We start from the raw sequence: 20,292 nt of genomic DNA, 5'->3' as shown, positions 1-20,292 counted from the left end.
TGGGAAATTAGTTACTTCAGGATCTAGTTTCACTGTGTGACTAACCACCGCCTCCAGTTTGCTGTGATTAATTACCAGAAACCCGAGCAAGTCCAGATTACATGCAAGAATGTGCCCAGTGGGCCTGTACAGCGTGGACAATTTGGGGAGAATGTTCGGTTTATTTGCCATAACCTAGTAGGGTTGTAATGTTTCCTATAGAAATATTCTAGTTGAATTAGTGAAAGGCAAGAGGATATGGCAATAGTAGGTTGGGCCATCTTTGCCTTGGTCCATTCTTTGTCCTCAAGCTGCAGGACGTCCTGTTCCTATTTTCCCCTCAGGTGAGCAAGATATCTGGCACATGGAGCAGTAGCGATTTATTGATCCTTGATGTGCTTGTCTTACCCAGTCGTACTATTGCTATTTTGACTTATAATGGTTTAAAATTGGGTAACTGTCACTAGCTTTTCCCTGTAGGGTTTCAGTGTACGACAGAGCTGCAGATATTTAAAAAAAAATGAATTTATGCCAAGGGCAAACGTATTTGCCAATTGCTTTACTATTTTGATATGGGTTGATGCCCACACATCCCCCAAATATGGGATGCCAATGAGGTCCCAGAAGTTGAATCCCTGTAGACCAGCTACCTGGGGAAGCACTAGCCAATGCCACAGTGAGGTTTCATTAGTTAGTTTATCCTTCCATGTGATTTGTTTCAAGCCTGCATTCCAGCTTATTAGGGCCGTTATTATTGTGGATGGCAGGGCATGAGGTATGTGTTCTCTGTAGAAAATGGGGTACAGGTCATGTGGCCCTAGGAGATCTAGTTAAAGTTTAATCTCTGAGTCACCTATTAGGGGCAGGGGGCTCAGGGATTTCTCAGTTTTTGTGTCTTGGTCCTCTGACACCCTCAACCTCCCTTTGCTGTCTCACGTGGACCTCTCATTGCATCTTCCTCTACCCTGTTGGGATCTTTTTCTGTGTGTCTGTTGTTATTTCTCTGATTTCTAGTCCTGGTTCACAAATCCAGGTCTCATTGTCATTGCAAAACTTTCCTCAACCCAGTCCCGGTGTTTTTCTGGAGTGTTGAAGAAGGTTCTGCCACTGGAATTACCTCTAATTTTAGCTGGGTACAGCCCTGATTATTTGTTTTTCTGCAATGAAAGAAGTTCTTCTTTGTTGTGATTCACTGGTGTAATCAGGAGACACCATAATTTTATTGTTTTCCTCCATGACTGTGCCCATTGTGCAAAGCTTTCTCAGGATAATGTCTCTGTCATTATAGTCTAGAACATGCGCTATAACTGGTCATGGAAGAACCCCAGGAGAGGGCTTTGCTAAAGAGTTGGATGTGCTCTTTCTACAACAAAACATTGGGAAAGGTTTCTTAAGAGAATCTAGGACTTCAGCTAGTATGTAAAGGAATTGTTCTGTGCATGTGCCTTTCTACCCTTCCGAAATGCCCACTATCCTGATATTGTTACTCTATACTCCCCTCCACATCCTCAGCTCTCTCTTCTAAGCCTCTGGTTACCTCGAGTGGCCGAGAGACTGGCTTGCATTATATGGGCCTGAGTCAATTTCTGTTACCCACTCTACCATTTTGCAGAGGTTGTGTAGTAGCAGCGATACGTCTGTTCAGATTTCCTCAAAATTTCCCTTACACGGATGGCCTGGTGACCCTAATGTCTTATAGTATTGTCTCAGTTGAGAATGACTGTTTAACAATGCGTGTAGGTTGGCGCACATCCAGTGCCATGTTCACCTCATCCTAGGGTGCCTTTGCTGTCTGCCTGTGATTGGTTTTTGCCTTTGTCTTTGGCCATTGTTGTTTCCTTGCACCAGTATGATGGCTTCTTGGGCACTTGGAATTAAGCTAGTCTCTCCTGTCTTGGACCTTTTGATTTAGGCCAAGGGATAGGTAGATGCTAGGTAGGGGGAACTCAAGCCCCGCCATTCTGCTTAGTATTATGTCCACCTTAGGATTCAGTGGCGGTGTGGGCTGCACATCTTTCAGATCGGAGAATGGAGGGCCAGAACATCAACCAATCGCCCTCAAACTCCAAGAGCCTCCACTCCCTCTCTGGTTGCCTTGTACCTATCTCCAGCATCCAATTTGTTCCACTTGTCTCATGGGGGTGGCCGAATTCCACCATTGCTAACTGCAGTGTTACTCTGTAATAAATGTCTAGCTAAAGACCGCTTTCTTGACACAGCTTGGTTAGCCAATGCATCGCTTTCTCTATTCTGAGCTGCGGCAAGGTTACAAATTTATCACAGTTGACAGTCAGGCCAGACAGTTTTCTGAAGCACTTTAATATGTTTTTGATTGATTGTCTGGCCTACTGACTAACCAATAAAGAACAGAATATCTATTTTGCATATCAACACACAGTCCTTGGTGGTCACATCCCACTCAAATCAGTGCGTCATGCTGGATCCATTCTTTCTGAGATTTCGTTGCCAGAGCAAAATACAGGCACAGTACGGTGGGCAAAGCCCCACTTATTTTCACCTTCGCTATTGATTGCTCATACAAGCTTTTGACATGTCACTAATTAACTTATTATTTCTCATATTAGAGCAGGAATAATATGAAGATATGTGAGTAGTACAGACTGACAAAATGTTTTTAATTATTGGTGATTTCAGTTATATATGTATATAAATATTGTCTGGATAACTAAAGAACAGTTATTTATTATTGACAATTCGAGAGAAAAGACTACAGGTCACATGGATAGATTATTTAGCTTTACAGGACTGTTAACGACAGACAACTTTTTTTTTATTTTTAGCATCTTTACCAAATAAGCAGGTCTATAAAGAACAGCACAGAAGTTGGTGTACTTTGGGATTTATCCGCAGCATCGCACTCATGCCTCAGATGTGCAGCACTCTTAGCATGTCTCAATGGATCACTCTACTGATGAAGATTGTAGAAGGACATGAGTCTTTCACAGCAACTTCTTTACAGAGACAGGTAATGCTGTCAATTGCCAGGAGAAGGGTTTAAACCCATTATTAGAATTGGATAATGGACATTTGTTTTGCGTACTGTGCTTATAACCAGTCGAGTAGAAAAAAAGATAATATTGTTATTTACTCTAATATATATTTCACTGTATTTACTAGTCCAGAAATATACATGCTTATGAAATGCAAGTTAGATTAGCATATGATATATAAGGTTGTATTTCTGTACCCTACCCCCCCAACTGTGCATACATGTAGTAGTTTTAAAATGTTTTTTTCTAGTTTGTTTTGAAACATAAAAAACAGTATTAAAGATATTGTATGAATCGGCGCAGAAGTGTTGCCACACATTAAAAAATAAAAAAAGATTTATAACATAGCCAAAGCTAAAGTAATTAATCGGAGATTAAATCCATCAACATGGTTCCAAATAAAGGACATGAAATTGTAGCAGAAATGAAATGATTTTCTTCTTGCAACAACCATAGTCACAAAACAGTTCACTGCAGAACCAATCAAGAGAGGTGATAAAAAAGATTTTAAAAAGAGGCCAGGGACATGAAATGTGTAGACTCTGCTTGATTACAGGGATTAAAATATTCTTAAGGATCTTCGAATATAATTCAAAAATACAAAATGTGTATAACAGGTTGTCTGTAAGAATTATGCCTATGACCTAGTTATTGGAAATCTCTATGAAACCTGCACCAATAGAGTGGGTGATGGGGCCAAATCCCAGTCCAATCAAGAGATGGCTATTGTAAACCCATATTAGACTGTTCTCCAGTCTTCTAACTCAGCTGACACCCTGGAGCTATTGAATCCTTCATGAGCAGACATACTCTTGCCTTTCCGCAATTAAAAATACAGTGTTGGGAATTCCTCTCCTTTTGAATTCCCCCAGGTGCCAGGCTGGATTTGGAAACTATTTTAGCCATTGATTCTGTACGGCGGAACGTAGTTCCATCAGACTCTGCATCCGATTTGTTCCGGCTCCTGAAGTGACGGCACAGAGCTGTATGTAGGAATCACCTGTAGGAAGCTGGCCTGGTGTGTAGTGAGGACCTGTGGTGTTATCACCTTATACCAGGTCCAGGTATCCCCTATTAGTGAAGTTTAGGCGCTGCCTAGGAAGCCAGGTACAGGTAGGTGTTGATGAGCAGCCAAGACTTATCTAGGAGATATGCAAGCTTAAGCTTTTGCAATACCACTACAGTCACACAGCACTTACACACATGAAAGAACCACACAATGTTACAAAAATAAAGGTACTTTATTATGGTAACACAAATAGTGGAATACTATCAGGCAGTCCTCCTAACTGGAGGTAAGTATACACACAATAGCAATCAGTAAGGAGCATAAAAGCAACATGCATTGGCAAAAGTATTAGAAAGCAGTTCTATGGAAGGGTCAAACCATTTACAAAATACGTGGAATGCGACACACAGTCCCCCACTCAAGGATGTAGTATCATTAGAGGGGAGCTGGAGGAACTAGGAACTCCAAGAGGTGAGTACCAGAATGACCCCCAGCGGCCAAGAGAGCAGAGGTAAGTACCTGTTTTTTGCAAAACCAACAGGAGATCTTAGCAAAAGGATTGTGCAAGATCCAGACCAGACTGGAAGAACCCAAAGGTGTGGTTTCTGGCAGAAGAGGACCTGCAAAGGAAATGGCCGTAGACCAGGTCGTGATGGAGTGTATGGTTGTGGCAGGAGCTGCTACGCACCCTTCTGTGGATGCAGGACAAGGGTGATGGGGGACGAAGAAGACCAACTGTGCAGCACAGGAGCTGACGAGAAGTGCTTGACATAATGCAGATGGTGTCCCACGTTGGCTGTCGGGTTGCAGTGGGTCAGGGGTGTTGAAGATTCACCAACAAGCCTTGGCAAATACAAGGAAGGAAGAAGACAAATTTCAAGGTTGAAAAGGCCCAGCAAGGCCCAGGGGACTCGATCCAAGGAGGGGGAGACAGTCCCCACAGGCGACCCACTGGGAGCAGGCACAGCAGTTGCAGTGAGACCCACTCAGCACACCTGAAGAGGAATCCCACATCGCTGGAGTAGAGAGGAGACTGTACTTGGCAGGAAGAAGTGCTGAGGGCGAGGGCTACACAAAGCCTGAAGATCTCTTGGAGCAGGAGCAAATAAGCCTTGGTAGCTGTAAGAGTCGCAATGCACAGGGGTACTATCCTGCAAGGAGATGCAAGGGCGTACCGTCTCCCAAGTTTGACAGCTAGCAGAGAGGACCAAGAGGACCTCTCCAGACCACCACCTGTGATGCAGTATCCACACAGTTCTGGGGGAGAGAAGATCTACCCAGCCGTTTGTCGTTGCAGTTGGTGCCTGCAGATGCAGGGGAGTGACTCCTTCATTCCAAGGGAGATTCCTTCTTACTTCTTGGTGCAGGCTGGAGTCTCGTCGACCTCAGAGGATGCACAGGTGGGGAAATGTTGCAGTTGCTGAAAGGAGCCAGAGAAACAATGTTGCAGAGCGGAGTCGTTGCTGAATTTGCAGATTATTCACGAAGAGTTCAGTTGTGGTTCCGGTGGCCAAAAGATTAAATAAATGATGCAGAGGAGTCCTGGTGGAATCTTGCTTGTCGAATCTGAGTACCCACCCAAGAGGGAGACCCTAAATAGCCCTGACATGAGGTGGGAGTTGTCATTACTAATTCCCGAGCTCCATGATGGCCTTGCTGCAGACTAAGAAGTTTAGTATCAAGCTTCTCAGCTCAATAAATCCACACTTATGCCATTGTTGGATTTATTGAATAAAAGCACAAAGAGGGCATCTTAGAGAATACCCCCTGTATTTTTTTTCACTCGACCCTCTCATGTAAGGCTGACTGGTCTGTGCCAGCCTGCCACTAATAGTCAAGTTTCTGACCCCATGGAGTGAGAGCCTTTGTGTTCTCTAGCATCTAGGACAAAGCCTACTCTGGGCGGGGGGTGCTTAACAATTCCCTCCCCCTCTCCTCAGGAACTGGAATACTTGGTGGTGAGCCTCAAAGGCTACTGCCTTGGGTTACACTGACCCATGGCACTCCAGTTAGTGGAGATACCAGCCCCCCGGACTAAGCCCCACTTTTGGCAGCAGGTCAGGCGGGAAAATTAGTAAACACAAGGACGTGTGCGCACCCCACGTAGGACCACCCCTATGGTTTCCAGAGCTGAGATGAACCCCTTGTGGCAGAATCCTCCATCTTGTTTTGAAGGATGTTAGCCAGTATTGTTAGAAATGTTCCCTCCTCCCCAAAGGGAGTGGGCTCAGGAAGGGTGTAGCCACCCTCAGGTTCAGCAGCCATTGTGTACTGCCTTCTGACCCCCAGTAACGCCCCTAAATCTAGTATTTAGGGGCACCCCTGTACCTTGCTCTTCAGAATCCCAGTGACGTGAAAAGGAGGACTGAAGAGCTGCTCCAGCAGTGAAGACTGTAGGCAACAACGGACTTGGCCCCAGCCCTACTGGCTTGTCTGCAGCTTTAAGACTTCTGCAGGACCAGCAGCCTCTGCAAACCCCCAGAGGGCTGTCTGCCTACCCATGGACCAAGATTTCCTGAGGACAGCGGCCCTGTCCACAAAGAAACCTCTAGGATGGACTCAGACCCTCCCGGGTTTCGCGATTCCTGCCCACTCGGCACCCGGTGCCCATAGCCCAAGCCCAGGTGGCCCACCGGTCTAGAGAAGGTCCCCAGGCGATTCCGATCTAGAGTCCACCCTGGGCTGACCACTCCTAACCAACACGACGACGCCTGGAGCCTAAATCCAGAGGACCCCCTCTGACGAGCTCAGATGAAGATTTCCCTACACCTAAAGATACAAAGAATATTGTTTGATATATAAACATTGGCCTGGAGTTGATCATTGAGTGTGTACTTCATTTCTTGACTGTGTGTACAACAAATGCTGAGCACTATCCTCTGATAAGCCTAACTGTTCGACTACAACAAAAAGAGAGTACTATTATTATCTACTTCAGCCTCTGTAAAGCCTCTGGGGATCCACTGGACTCTGTGCACACTGTACTTTACTTTGGTATTGTATATACAGAGCCATCTTCCTACAGGTTACACCACATTCCTTCCATGCTGCTTTGAGGTATCCAGACATGAAGTTTTCTCCCCTGTCGGATATAAACTCCCTAGGAAAACCCAACCTGGAAAAGATTCCCAGGAGGACCTTGACCACTGCAGGAGCTGTTGTGGTCCTAAGGGGGAATAGTTTCTGGGTATCTGGTGGCATGGTCCACCACCAACAGTACAAACCTGTTCCCAGATACTGTAGGAGGGTCAAGGGGACCAACACTATCAATCCCAGCCCTCTCAAAGGGTACCCCAACTACTGATAGCGAAATTAAGATGTCTTTGTCGTGCCACCTAGCTTGTCACTGACTTGGCAGGTGACACAGGAGCGGCAATACTCCTTGGTGTCGTCAGGCATGTGTAACCAGTGAAAGTGTGGGACACGTCTGTCCCAATTCTTGTTTTGCCCAAGATCTCCTGCAAGCGGAATGATGTGTCAGGGTCAATAACAACTCCCTAAACCTCTGAGGTATGACCAACAGCCTGGTGGCACCAGGTTTGGGGCCCTAGGCTTTTAGTAAAGTAGACGATTTTCCTAGTAGATCCTGTCGGACTCACTGACATGACCTGCCTCGTGTTCAGCAGCTTGCAGTCTGAGGCCTTCAAGAGAGGAGCAGGATTTCTGCTCCAGACTCAATTCCTCCTTGGAGGATCCTTTTGCACCCAAGAGTGAAGTAAGCTTCCCACACTCCAAGACATCCAAAGAAGATGTTTTACTTGAATAATGGTTTATTGATAAATCCTCAGAGAAAGAAACTCCATCCACAGTAGATCCAGACTTCATCCAGCCTTCACCTCTCCAACTGTCATCTCTCTGGAACACTCAGTCCAGAAAGGACAAAGATGATCACAGTTGGAGGGGGAGACGGACTATACCAAACATATACATTCTCATGACATACTACAAAGAGCTCTGCCGTGTCAGGCCCAAGCTCCTCGGGTGTAGGTTCCTCACAGGGGTCAAGATCATTACCCTGAGGAGACTGATTCTCAAATATGGACTGGGTAGAGGATAATTTCTTACCCTTCCTGCCTCTCTTTTTGGGAGCTTCCTGGGCCACTATTCCAGGCTTCTGTGCTCCTGGCTCTCCCTGTTTCTTGGCCTATGCCCTAGTAGCTACAAAAACACTTTCAGGAATGCCCAACATTGCTGCATGGGCCTGTAACTCCACTTCAGCCCAGGCTGAGGCCTCCAAATCATTTAAAGTTGGTCCTCACATATCTCATGTGTGCTCCTTTTGAGCCGCCCCACAACTGTCCCCTGCGGCTCTTGACTCTTAAAACTGCTTTTTTTATTGCCTTCACCTCTGCTTGCAGAGTAAGTGAGCTCCAGGCTCTCTCTTCAAAACCTCCATTTCAAGCGGTCTATCCTGACAAAGTGGTGCTTCCAACGAGGGCTTGCTTCCTTCCCAAAAGGGTGACACCTTTTCATGTAGGCCAATCAATCACTTTACCTACTTTTTACGCACCCCCACATCCCTCTTATGAGGAGGAGAGACTCCAACGTCTGGATCCAAAAAGAATGTTGGCGTGCTACCTCAAGCATACCGAAGATTTCTAGGTGGACGATCAAGTCTTTGTGGGTGTGAAGAAAGGAATGGTGGTGCAGAAGAGGACCATCCTGCGATGGGCAGCCCTCTGCATCAAGATGTGCTACACTTTGGTGAAAATGAAACCCCCTAAGGGTTTGCTTGCCTATTCCACCAGAACAACTGCTGCTACCACAGTGTTAGCACGTGGAGTTCCAGTCCTGGATATCTGCCAGGCAGCGACATGGGCATCGTTGCACACGCTCACTAAACATTACTGTCTGGATAGTCCGGTCCGCAGAGATGGCTACTTTGGCTGTGCCGCCCTGCAGGTCGTTTTGGTGTGATCTTAGTTCGCAGCCCACCTTGGGCTGGTTTTGCCTGGATATATATTCTAAGGTTAGCAATCTGCAACTAGAAGTCTCTATCAGATGAACAAGTTACTTACCTTCGGTAACCATATGTTCGTTGGCATGTGTAGCTGCAGATACACATGCTGTGCATAGTCCGCCGTCTGGTGTTGGGCTCGGAGTGTTACAAGTTGTTTTTCTTCGAAGAAGTCTTTTCGAGCCACGAGACCGAGGGACTCCTCCCACTTCGGTTCCATTGCGCATGGGCGTCGACTCCATCTTAGATTGTTTTCTTTCCGCCGTCTGGTTCGGACGTGTTCCTTTTCGCTCCGTGTTTCGGGTCGGAAAGTTAGTCAGAATCGCGGAAAAATTTGTCGGTATTGTTTCGTTCGGTATCGGGTTAGTTAGAACAAGTCGACACCGAATCTTGAAGAGCTCCGGTAGCCCTTCGGGGTAATTTCGATCGTCCGTCGGGGCCTGGTCGGCCCGACCGCGTGCAACATCGAGACTGATGGAACGGACCCCGTTCCGATTCTGTCCTAAATGCCATAATAAATATCCTTATACGGATCAACATTTGGTCTGTAACTTGTGCCTGTCCCCCAAGCACAAGGAGGATACGTGTGAGGACTGTCGCGCGTTTCGGTCGAGGAAAACGCTCAGAGACCGAAGAGCCAGGAGGTTGCAGATGGCGTCCACGCCGACAGGACAACAACGGTTCTAGGAGGAGGAAGAAGAGACTTTCTCCATCCACGAGTCGGATTCCGAAGAATTCGACGTCGAAGAACAACCAACCGTGAGTAAGATGTCGAAACAAAAATCACACGATAAAACTGACAAAGCCCAGGGGACGCCACCGCCAACAGGCCATGGCTTAACCCGGAAAGTAGGTGACCGTCCATCGGCACCGAAAAAGGGCGAGCTGGTGTCGAAGTCGTCCGACTCAGGTCGAGACACAGGCACGCAGCAATCTTGGGACCGAGAGAGTGGTGCAGAAAGGGGTCGACACCGAGACAGCGGCACTGAAGCTGCTCGGCACAGAGACAGCGGCACCGAAGATGGTCGGCACCGAGAGGGCACGACGCCAAAAAGAAGAAAGATCTTGTCGGAGCCGAAAAAATCCAGAGACACGGTTTCGGTGCCGAAACACCCGGCAACCGAACCGAAAACCGGTTCCTACTCAGAGGAACAAGGACTATCCTCTCAACTAAAAAAACACAGATTTGAGGAGGAATTACAAACAATAGAACCAGATCACACGCAAAAGCGGATCTTTATCCAAAAGGATACAGGGAAGATCAGCACTCTTCCACCAATCAAAAGGAAAAGAAAACTTGACTTCCAGCAAGGAGACAAGCAACCACAAGCAAAGGTGGTAAAGAAGGTAACTCCACTACCCTCTCCACCACAGTCAACTCATGCATCACAGGCACAAACTCCACCACACTCACCAGCTCATACCACAATGAGCCAGGATGATCCGGATGCATGGGACCTCTACGACGCTCCAGTTTCGGACAATAGCCCGGAGTCGTACCCAACTAAACCCTCACCACCTGAGGATAGTACATCATATGCACAGGTGGAAGCTAGGGCAGCCGAATTTCATAATGTATCGCTACATTCGGAGCCTATTGAGGATGACTTCCTCTTTAACACCCTATCCTCCACCCATAGCCATTATCAAAGCCTTCCCATGCTCCCAGGAATGCTAAGGCACTCTAAACAGATATTTCAGGAGCCAGTTAAAAGCAGAGCCATAACTCCAAGGGTGGAGAAAAAATACAAGGCACCGCCCACAGACCCTGCTTTTATTACATCACAACTGGCACCAGATTCAGTAGTTGTGGGAGCAGCTCGTAAAAGAGCCAACTCGCATACATCAGGCGACGCACCACCTCCAGACAAGGAGAGCCGCAAATTTGATGCAGCAGGAAAAAGGGTTGCAGCACAAGCGGCAAATCAGTGGCGCATCGCCAACTCGCAAGCACTTCTAGCGAGATACGACAGGGCTCATTGGGATGAGATGCAACATTTCATCGAACACCTCCCCAAAGAGTTCCAAAAACGAGCGCAACAGGTGGTGGAAGAGGGACAAAGTATCTCGAACAACCAGATACGGTCTTCTATGGATGCAGCGGATACAGCTGCAAGAACAATAAATACTGCAGTCACCATAAGGAGGCACGCATGGCTGCGCACATCTGGGTTCAAACCCGAAATCCAACAGGCTGTGCTCAATATGCCGTTTAATGAACAACAATTGTTTGGGCCGGAGGTGGACACTGCAATTGAAAAATTAAAGAAGGACACCGATACAGCCAAAGCCATGGGCGCACTCTACTCCCCGCAGGGCAGAGGCACATTTGGCACATTTCGTAAAACAACTTTTAGGGGAGGGTTTCGAGGTCAACCCACAGAAACCAGCACCTCACAAACAAGACCACCTACCTACCAGGGACAATATCAAAGGGGAGGTTTTCGGGGGCAATACAGAGGGGGACAATTCCCAAGAACCCGGGGAAAATTTCAAGGTCCCAAAACCCCTCAAAATAAACAGTGACTCACAAGTCACACAACCCCTTCACACAACACCAGTGGGGGGAAGACTGACCCAGTTCTACAAATCTTGGGAGGGAATAACAACAGACACTTGGGTCTTAGCAATTATCTAACATGGTTATTGCATAGAATTTCTCCAACTCCCTCCAAACGTCCCACCGAAAAAACACAATATGTCAAAACAGCATATAGACCTTCTAGGACTAGAAGTTCAAGCATTACTGCAAAAGGAAGCAATAGAATTAGTACCAAGTCGACAAAAGAACACAGGAGTTTACTCACTGTACTTTCTAATACCGAAAAAAGACAAAACTCTAAGACCTATACTAGATCTCAGAACACTAAACACCTACATCAAATCAGACCACTTTCACATGGTCACACTACAAGACGTAATCCCACTGCTCAAACAGCAAGACTACATGACAACATTAGATCTAAAAGATGCGTATTTCCATATACCAATACATCCTTTGCACAGGAAATACCTAAGGTTCGTATTCAAGGGAATACATTACCAATTCAAAGTGTTGCCATTCGGAATAACAACTGCGCCAAGAGTCTTTACAAAATGCCTAGCAGTAGTAGCTGCACATATCAGAAGGCAGCAAATACACGTGTTCCCTTACTTAGACGACTGGTTAATCAAGACCAAAACGCTAACAAAGTGTTCACATCACACAAATTATGTTATACAAACCCTTCACAAGCTGGGTTTCTCCATCAACTATGCAAAGTCACACCTTTTGCTGTGTCAAACACAGCAATACTTAGGAGCGACAATCAACACAACAAAAGGGATAGCCACTCCAAGTCCACAAAGGGTTCAAACATTTCACAAGGTAATACAGGCCATGTATCCAACACAAAAGATACAAGCAAAAATAATATTAAAACTCCTATGCATGATGTCTTCATGCATAGCCATTGTCCCATACGCAAGGTTGTACATGCGGCCCTTACAACAGTGCCTAGCATCACAATTGTCACAAGCACAGGGTCAACTTCTAGATCTGGTGTTGATAGACCGCCAAACATACATCTCGCTTCTATGGTGGAACAATCCAAATTTAAACAAAGGGCGGCCTTTCCAAGACCCAGTGCCAACATACGTTATAACAACGGATGCTTCCATGACAGGGTGGGGAGCACACCTCAATCACCACAGCATCCAAGGACAATGGGACATTCATCAAAGAAAGTTCCACATAAATCACTTAGAACTGTTAGCAGTATTTCTAGCGTTGAAAGCATTCCAACCCATGATAACCCACAAATACATTCTTGTCAAAACAGACAACATGACGACAATGTATTATTTAAACAAACAGGGGGGGACACACTTGAGACAGTTGTGTCTCCTAACACAAAAAATATGGCATTGGGCAATTCACAACCATATTCGCCTAATAGCACAATTTATTCCAGGGATCCAGAACCAACTAGCAGACAATCTCTCTCGGTATCACCAACAAGTCCACGAATGGGAAATTCACCCCCAAATACTAAACACTTACTTTCAAATTTGGGGAACACCTCAAATAGATCTATTTGCAACAAAAGAAAACGCAAAATGCCAAAACTTCGCATCCAGGTACCCACACAGGTACTCCCAAGGCAATGCTCTATGGATGAATTGGTCAGGGATATTTGCGTACGCTTTTCCCCCTCTCCCTCTCATTCATATCTAGTAAACAAATTGAGTCAAAACAAACTCAAACTCATACTAATAGCACCAACATGGGCAAGACAACCTTGGTATACGACACTACTAGACCTGTCAGTAGTACCTCATGTCAAACTACCAAACAGACCAGATCTGTTAACACAACACAAACAACAGATCAGGCATCCAAACCCAGCATCGCTGAATCTCGCAATTTGGCTCCTGAAATCCTAGAATTTGGACACTCAGACCTCACACAAGAATGTATGGAGGTCATAAAACAAGCTAGAAAACCTTCCACTAGACACTGCTATGCAAGTAAATGGAAAAGATTTGTTTATTACTGCCATAATGATCAAATTCATCCATTGCATGCGTCTCCAAAAGATGTACTAGGATATTTACTACATTTGCAAAAAAACAATCTAGCTTTCTCTTCCATAAAGATACATCTCGCCGCAATATCTGCTTACCTGCAGATTACTCATTCAACTTCCCCGTTTAGAATACCTGTCATTAAAGCGTTTATGGAAGGCCTAAAGAGAATCATACCACCAAGGACACCACCTGTTCCTTCATGGAACCTCAACATTGTCTTAACAAGGCTCATGGGTCCACCTTTCGAACCCATGCATTCTTGTGAAATGCAATACTTAACGTGGAAAGTTGCATTTCTCATTGCCATAACATCTCTAAGAAGAGTAAGTGAAATACAGGCGTTTACCATACTAAGAACCATTTATTCAAATACACAAGAATAAAGTAGTTCTAAGAACAAATCCAAAATTCTTACCAAAGGTTATCTCACCGTTCCACTTAAATCAAACAGTAGAATTACCAGTGTTCTTCCCACAGCCAGATTCAATAGCTGAAAGAGCACTACATACATTAGACATCAAAAGAGCACTAATGTACTACATTGACAGAACAAAAGTAAATAGAAAGACAAAACAACTATTTATTGCCTTTCAAAAACCTCATACAGGAAATCCAATTTCAAAACAAGGTATTGCAAGATGGATAGTTAGGTGCATCCAAACATGCTATCTTAAGCAAAGAGAGAGCTGCCTATTACACCAAAGGCACACTCAACCAGAAAGAAAGGTGCTACTATGGTCTTTCTAGGAAATATTCCAATGAACGAAATATGTAAGGCAGCAACATGGTCTACGCCTCATACATTTACTAAGCACTACTGTGTAGATGTGCTATCTGCACAACAAGCCACAGTAGGGCAAGCCGTACTAAGAACTTTATTTCAAACTACTTCCACTCCTACAGGCTGAACCACCGCTTTTGGGGAGATAACTGCTTACTAGTCTATGCACAGCATGTGTATCTGCAGCTACACATGCCAACGAACGGAAAATGTCACTTACCCAGTGTACATCTGTTCGTGGCATTAGTCGCTGCAGATTCACATGCGCCCACCCGCCTCCCCGGGAGCCTGTAGCCGTTTGGAAGTATATCTTCAACATTTGTACATTTGTAAATATATTACTTTAACCTTCATTAGGTACATACGTATTCATTCCATTGCATGGGCACTATTACTAGCATACACAACTCCTACCTCACCCTCTGCGGGGAAAACAATCTAAGATGGAGTCGACGCCCATGCGCAATGGAACCGAAGTGGGAGGAGTCCCTCGGTCTCGTGACTCGAAAAGACTTCTTCGAAGAAAAACAACTTGTAACACTCCGAGCCCAACACCAGACAGCGGACTATGCACAGCATGTGAATCTAATGCCACGAACAGATGTACACTGGGTAAGTGACATTTTCCATCTGGTAGAGACATATTCCATTTGCAGATTCCTTACCGACCTGCCCATCCCCCCTACTCTACGAACTGATTTCTAGGGACAGGAGCTTCCCTTTAGGGGCCCTAGTTTAGGTGCATCATTCTCAGTGTTCTTCATGGCTCCACGCTACCGGCGTGGAAAGTCGTGAAAAGAAACTGATGTCAGTGCACCGGGGTGGTGCGTATATACGACTGCAACGTCATCATGGTGACCACGACACCAACAACGCGTGACGGAGTCGACCGTCGCCACCTGAAGGCGCACAGGGGTACTGCCCAAAGAAAAATCTCCAGATCCAGTCCGACTCCTGTGGGAAATTCTAAGGTAAGGAATCTGCAACTAGAATATGTCTCTACCAGATACATTGTTACCGAAGGTAAGTAACTTGTTTGTCTATGCCGCCATCCGATATTAGGACAGCCTCAGTGGTTTCTCTGACTAGGCCAGAGTCCACTGCAGTACCCAGCTACACCTTTGGTTGCTCTACTACTACCCGTGCTATTGCTTGGACCGCTAGGGGGAGTGTTAGTAGTACTCTTTGTGCTTTTCTTAGGACAGTTGCTATCACCTGCCCTATGGCCTTTTTCCCTACATAGGAATCGCCAAGGTTTCTTTTTGGAAGAAGAGGATTTGGACCCACCCCCAGAAGTATTTTGTCATCCTGATGAAGACTCTTTCTTCTTTTCATTCGCCTTTTCCACATATTTCTCCTGTGTCTCAGAAGAACCCTTCTTCTTTTGGTCACCCCCACTCAGATTTTTCACTGATCCTGGTGCAAACCCACTTGTCTGCCTTCTTTCCCGTTTATTTTGGAGAGATCAAATCTGAGTTCACCAGGTTCTGATGTAGCTTTTCAGACAGTTATTAAGTATGGGCCCCCCTTCATGATTAGATTGTACAGCCCATCATAGTCATGTAAATTACTACCATGCAGCCAGCCTTTCAGCGCCTTAACTGAACAGTCCACAAAGTCTAACCAGTCTTGAGAGGACTCCTTCTGAGTTTCCCTGAACCTAATCAATTTCTCCTCACTTGTGAGCCCAAACCCATCAATCAGAGCCTCTTTCAAGACCTGGTAGTTATCTGCATCTTCCTCTTTAACAGTCAAAAGTTTATCTCTGCCATTTGTCTGCAAAGGAGAGCAATAGCCAGCATAGCTGCCCACTGCCTCTGAGGGACCTTCTGGACTTTGCAGTCCCTCTCCAAATCAGTGGTCCACTTATGGATGTCATCCCCATCCTTGTAAGATGGGACTGTCCTGCTGAGAGTCCTAAAATCAAGTGTCTTCCCTGACAGTGGACTATCTGATGCTGCCACCATGGGGTTCTAGCACCACATTATTCCTTTCCCTTTCCATCTCTAGGGAGTCTTTCTCAAGAGCTAGCATCTGCTTTCTCAACTTGAGTTTGGCCTTCTAAAGTTTCAGCAAGCTGAACCCCCTATCTAATCATCCCTATTCGGAGCTAGAGTGGCTGTTCCTAACAGAAGATGCTGAGGCAAGGGAAGATGAAAACGAGGAGGCTCTACCTCTCCTGGATACCCTTTTGACCAATCCAGGGGGAGAAAAATTGGGCCTACTACTACAACCCCCTCTTGTGTTACCAGCACAACTCCCTGCAGGTTCAAAGTTCTCGCCGGAATCCTCATGGTTCTGTCTAGTGTGGCCATAGGAAGTACCTGGTAAATCCTTATCCAACATTGGTGGTTCACCCTCCCCACCTAATTCTCTTTCTCTATCAGGACTCTGAGTGTCATCTCGAAAAAGTATTTCTAGGAGAATAGCTTCGGTAAGATTACTACCTGTCCTAAGTTTCCTAGCTGTACACAGGGTCCTAAGTTCCTGGAACTTAAAGACCTCCATACCAAGACTCCTGAGCCCGGTCAGCTCCCTCAACTATGGAAATGGTGTTAGAGTAGTATATGTAAGGCACCTACCTACTCCAAGGTTCTAAATTTTAAAGGTTTGGAGAAAGGGCTATACTACACCCCTGACTACCCAAGCAAAAAATGTATAAGTTCCTGAAGTTAATAGTGTAGTGTGTAACCAATAGTTAGTAGTGATCTTTCTTATGGAAAGTCACTGCTGACCAAGTGGTAAAGCAATGCAAGTGTCTTATCCCACCGCTGCATGTCCAATGCAGGAGGCTGCCTGAGTTTGAGGTGTAAATCTATGGTGTGGCTCCCTATACTGAGTCCAGGCAACCCTTAGTAATAGTATTTAGATGTCCAGATACAGATAGCAAAAGCTCTCTAGGGGTAGCTGAGGCGAGCAGCTGAAACTTGTCCAGGAGGAATGTAAAGCACTTGCAATACCACAGTAGTCAGTAATTCCCACACAAGAAATAACCACACAAGTGTTGCAAAAATAAAGGATTCTTTATTACAGCACTGACTACTACACTAGCATTGGTATATGTCCCTTTGGAGATATCTACACACAATATATACACCAAAGAACAAGCAGAAATAACATAAAATGTTCAGGGCCAAACCATATACTAAGTAAGTGGAATGCAAAATAGTGAACCCAACCAAGGTAAGTGTGGTAGTTAACTAGGGGCTGGGGAAGAACTAAAACACCTGAGGTAAGTGCAGCAAGTGTTTCTAGCGGCCGGGTGCAGACTGGTACTTACCCGGTCGTCCCATAGACTAACATAGGGAAGTCTTGTTGGAATTTGTGAGTTTCAGGACCCTTCCCAGTGGACCCCGAGGAAACTCGGACAGGAGGAACGTCGGAAAGTTGGAGAGTGTCCCCACCCAAGGATACCGACAAGACAGGAGTTCCTACATAAGTGGACTTAGATTCATAGGGATGAAAGGACGACGGAAGCCCTAGCTGAAGTCAGTGGAGGTCTCAGTTGTCCGACCCGAGAATCAGGCCGGTGGAACCGAAGGATGGATTCAGGATGTGGAAGACCTAAAAAGGAAGTAGACATAGTCCAGTACCCTCAGAAATGCCCAGGTCGTGCAGGTGGCAATGGCCACCCTCCTAAAGGTGAAGTTCCTGCAGGTTGGTCAAGGAAGGAGTCTGCCTGCGGGGTCTAGGAGCTGCAGAAGATCCTAGGAGTCACCTACTAACTGACCCATGTCGGTTGCCAGATTGCAGGAAGGTCAGCGACCAGCAAGTCTACCAACAAGCATTGGCAAATGCAAGCAGGCGCTGAAGAGGGATTGTTGGAAAGTGCCCTCTATTTAGCATGGATACCCCCACTTTTTGCCTGCTGTCAGTATGCTTAGACTGCTTTCACTGGGATCCTGCTAACCAGGACCCCAGGTAGTGTGCGATCTCCTTTTAAATTCTGTTGCCTATGACTTTGCACACCCCACAATTGGCACACTAGTGCCCCCTTTTAAGTCCCTAGTATATGGTACTTAGGTACCTGGGGTATTAGGGCACCAGGGGTTCCCCATGGGCTGTAGCATGTATTGTGCCTCCTCTAGGAACCCATGCAAAATGGGTCTTCAGGATTGCCATCGCAGCCTGGTTAAAAGTCCCCCTGTATGCACAAAAACGCCCTTCTCCTGATGCACTCCCAACAATTGAACCAATGTATTTGAATAAACCAGGGACCCTGTGGTTTGGAGCGTTGTCAAAATCAGTGTTATAGAAGGTAATAAGATGCAAAATCACATCATCCTTTAAAAGCACTGCTTAGAAAGCAGGTATTTAAGGCCACGGAATGACCTCCTAGTGACACATTTATCCAGATGGTTAAGCCCCCTGATACACGATCCAAACAAGATGAAATATAGATACCCATCAAGCACAATAATGTTGGAGTTCCACGTTTCCTGCAACAACAGGATATCATAACTTCTTATGAAGAGTTCCCATTCTGGGAAATGTACCTTGGAACGAAGACCTGCAATTTTCCAGCTTAAACTTTTAATTGGGGGGCCAGTTTTCACAGGAGTATGGATGGGTAAACCTAAGAGTGGGTGTTCCGGCATGACCACAGACAGATTTTAACAAAGTATCTTTGAAGGATGGTCCTTGCACCCCAGGTCAGTTAATCTCAGTAGGACCTGGTAGAGCTGCATACCTATTCCTACATACCAAACCCAAACTTAGCTGAGACTGGTGACTAGAAAAAAGTGGCCACATCGCCGGCGTAAGGGGTTTATAAAAGTACCCCAGGCGTAGTTAACTATGCTTTAGGTTGCACGAGATCCCTTCTTATGTGACCCCACTAACTTCTTTACTCTGGCCGGATGTCTAAACTTCACAACAGTGCTTTCACCCTCTGTTTTTGAATGAGGGACCCTCCCAGCCAACCTAGCTCAGCAGTAAGATCTTCTACTGTGCAGTGTTAAAGTTTTTATAGATGCTAAGCCAGTGAATGATCCTATTGTGCAGCTGCTTCCATGTCTCAGTTTGATTGCGCTATAACTGAGTTACTCCTGCCAATATCAACATGTAAGGACGTGCCGCTGGGTAAGTTTAAAATTGAAGTACTGGGGATGGAAAACAAGCCAATATTTACTGAGGCCATATGTCCCTGCACATTCGTAGAATTCAGTAAGGGATTGTTATGGATGCCAGTGTGAGAAACTCCTGGGACTGGTTCTTAAGTGGTGAGAGCAGTGGTGCAGAAAATAAAACTGGTAGGCACGACGGGCGTGGTAGGGATTACATTCTGATTTGCTACTGCTTTTGAGGAAGAATTTACCCCTGTACTATTGTGATGCTCATGACAACAGGCACTCACATCATTACCACCAGTGGAGTTATTTTGATTGGTGACCAAAAGAATAAATAGACTTAGTTAAGCTGGCAAGTTGGGCTCCTTAATTGGGCTAAGTTGCTCTTGTAAGATCATAGAAAACTTTTTGCAAATCTCATTGATGCTTAGGAAGCGCATATCAAATGAGTCTGTCCCCCTGCAGGGTTTCATCTGTTTTATTTGTAGCTTTGGCCGGGGTGCACAGCTGCTAGTCTTTTTACGCTTAACAACCGGTTCTTGAGGCAAGTTTATACTTGTTGGACTAGATGGCACTAGGCTCAAATTTGAGTTATCCTGATCGACTATAGAGTTGCATTCAGCTTTTTCACAGTTAAGAATGCATGCCTTAGCATCAGCCCTTAGTGTGCCTACTTCTGCTAGAGATCACATAATTCACCCACCGATATAGCGGAGCAACGGGCAACCTCAACAGGCCCACTCCCTTGTTCCATAGATAGTCTGCACACTGTTAATGCAATTTAATTTGTAACAATCCCAATGGCTCAGTCAAACATAGTGTCTGTACTTGGCATCCTGCTAGGAGCTGTAGTACATCCAGTGGCTTTTTGCTTGTCCATGGGGTGGATAGAGATTAAGGCACTCATCACGCCAATT

At 45.7% G+C, this 20,292-nt stretch overlaps 1 protein-coding gene across 4 annotated transcripts in view; it reads left to right on the top strand.

Annotated features, from left to right (window-relative positions):
• HERC2 (HECT and RLD domain containing E3 ubiquitin protein ligase 2) overlaps positions 1-20,292 on the top strand; it is a 1,448,528-nt gene that overhangs the window by 584,089 nt on the left and 844,147 nt on the right. For all 4 annotated transcript variants that reach the window (XM_069204283.1, XM_069204284.1, XM_069204285.1 and 1 more), the window contains exon 39: positions 2,781-2,965. In XM_069204283.1, the coding sequence (XP_069060384.1) occupies positions 2,781-2,965 (185 nt within the window). The remainder of the gene's footprint in view (positions 1-2,780; positions 2,966-20,292) is intronic.

This window comes from Pleurodeles waltl, chromosome 8, assembly GCF_031143425.1.
Source record: "Pleurodeles waltl isolate 20211129_DDA chromosome 8, aPleWal1.hap1.20221129, whole genome shotgun sequence".
NCBI lineage: Eukaryota > Metazoa > Chordata > Amphibia > Caudata > Salamandridae > Pleurodeles > Pleurodeles waltl.
This window is presented reverse-complemented; position numbering and strand designations above follow the sequence as displayed.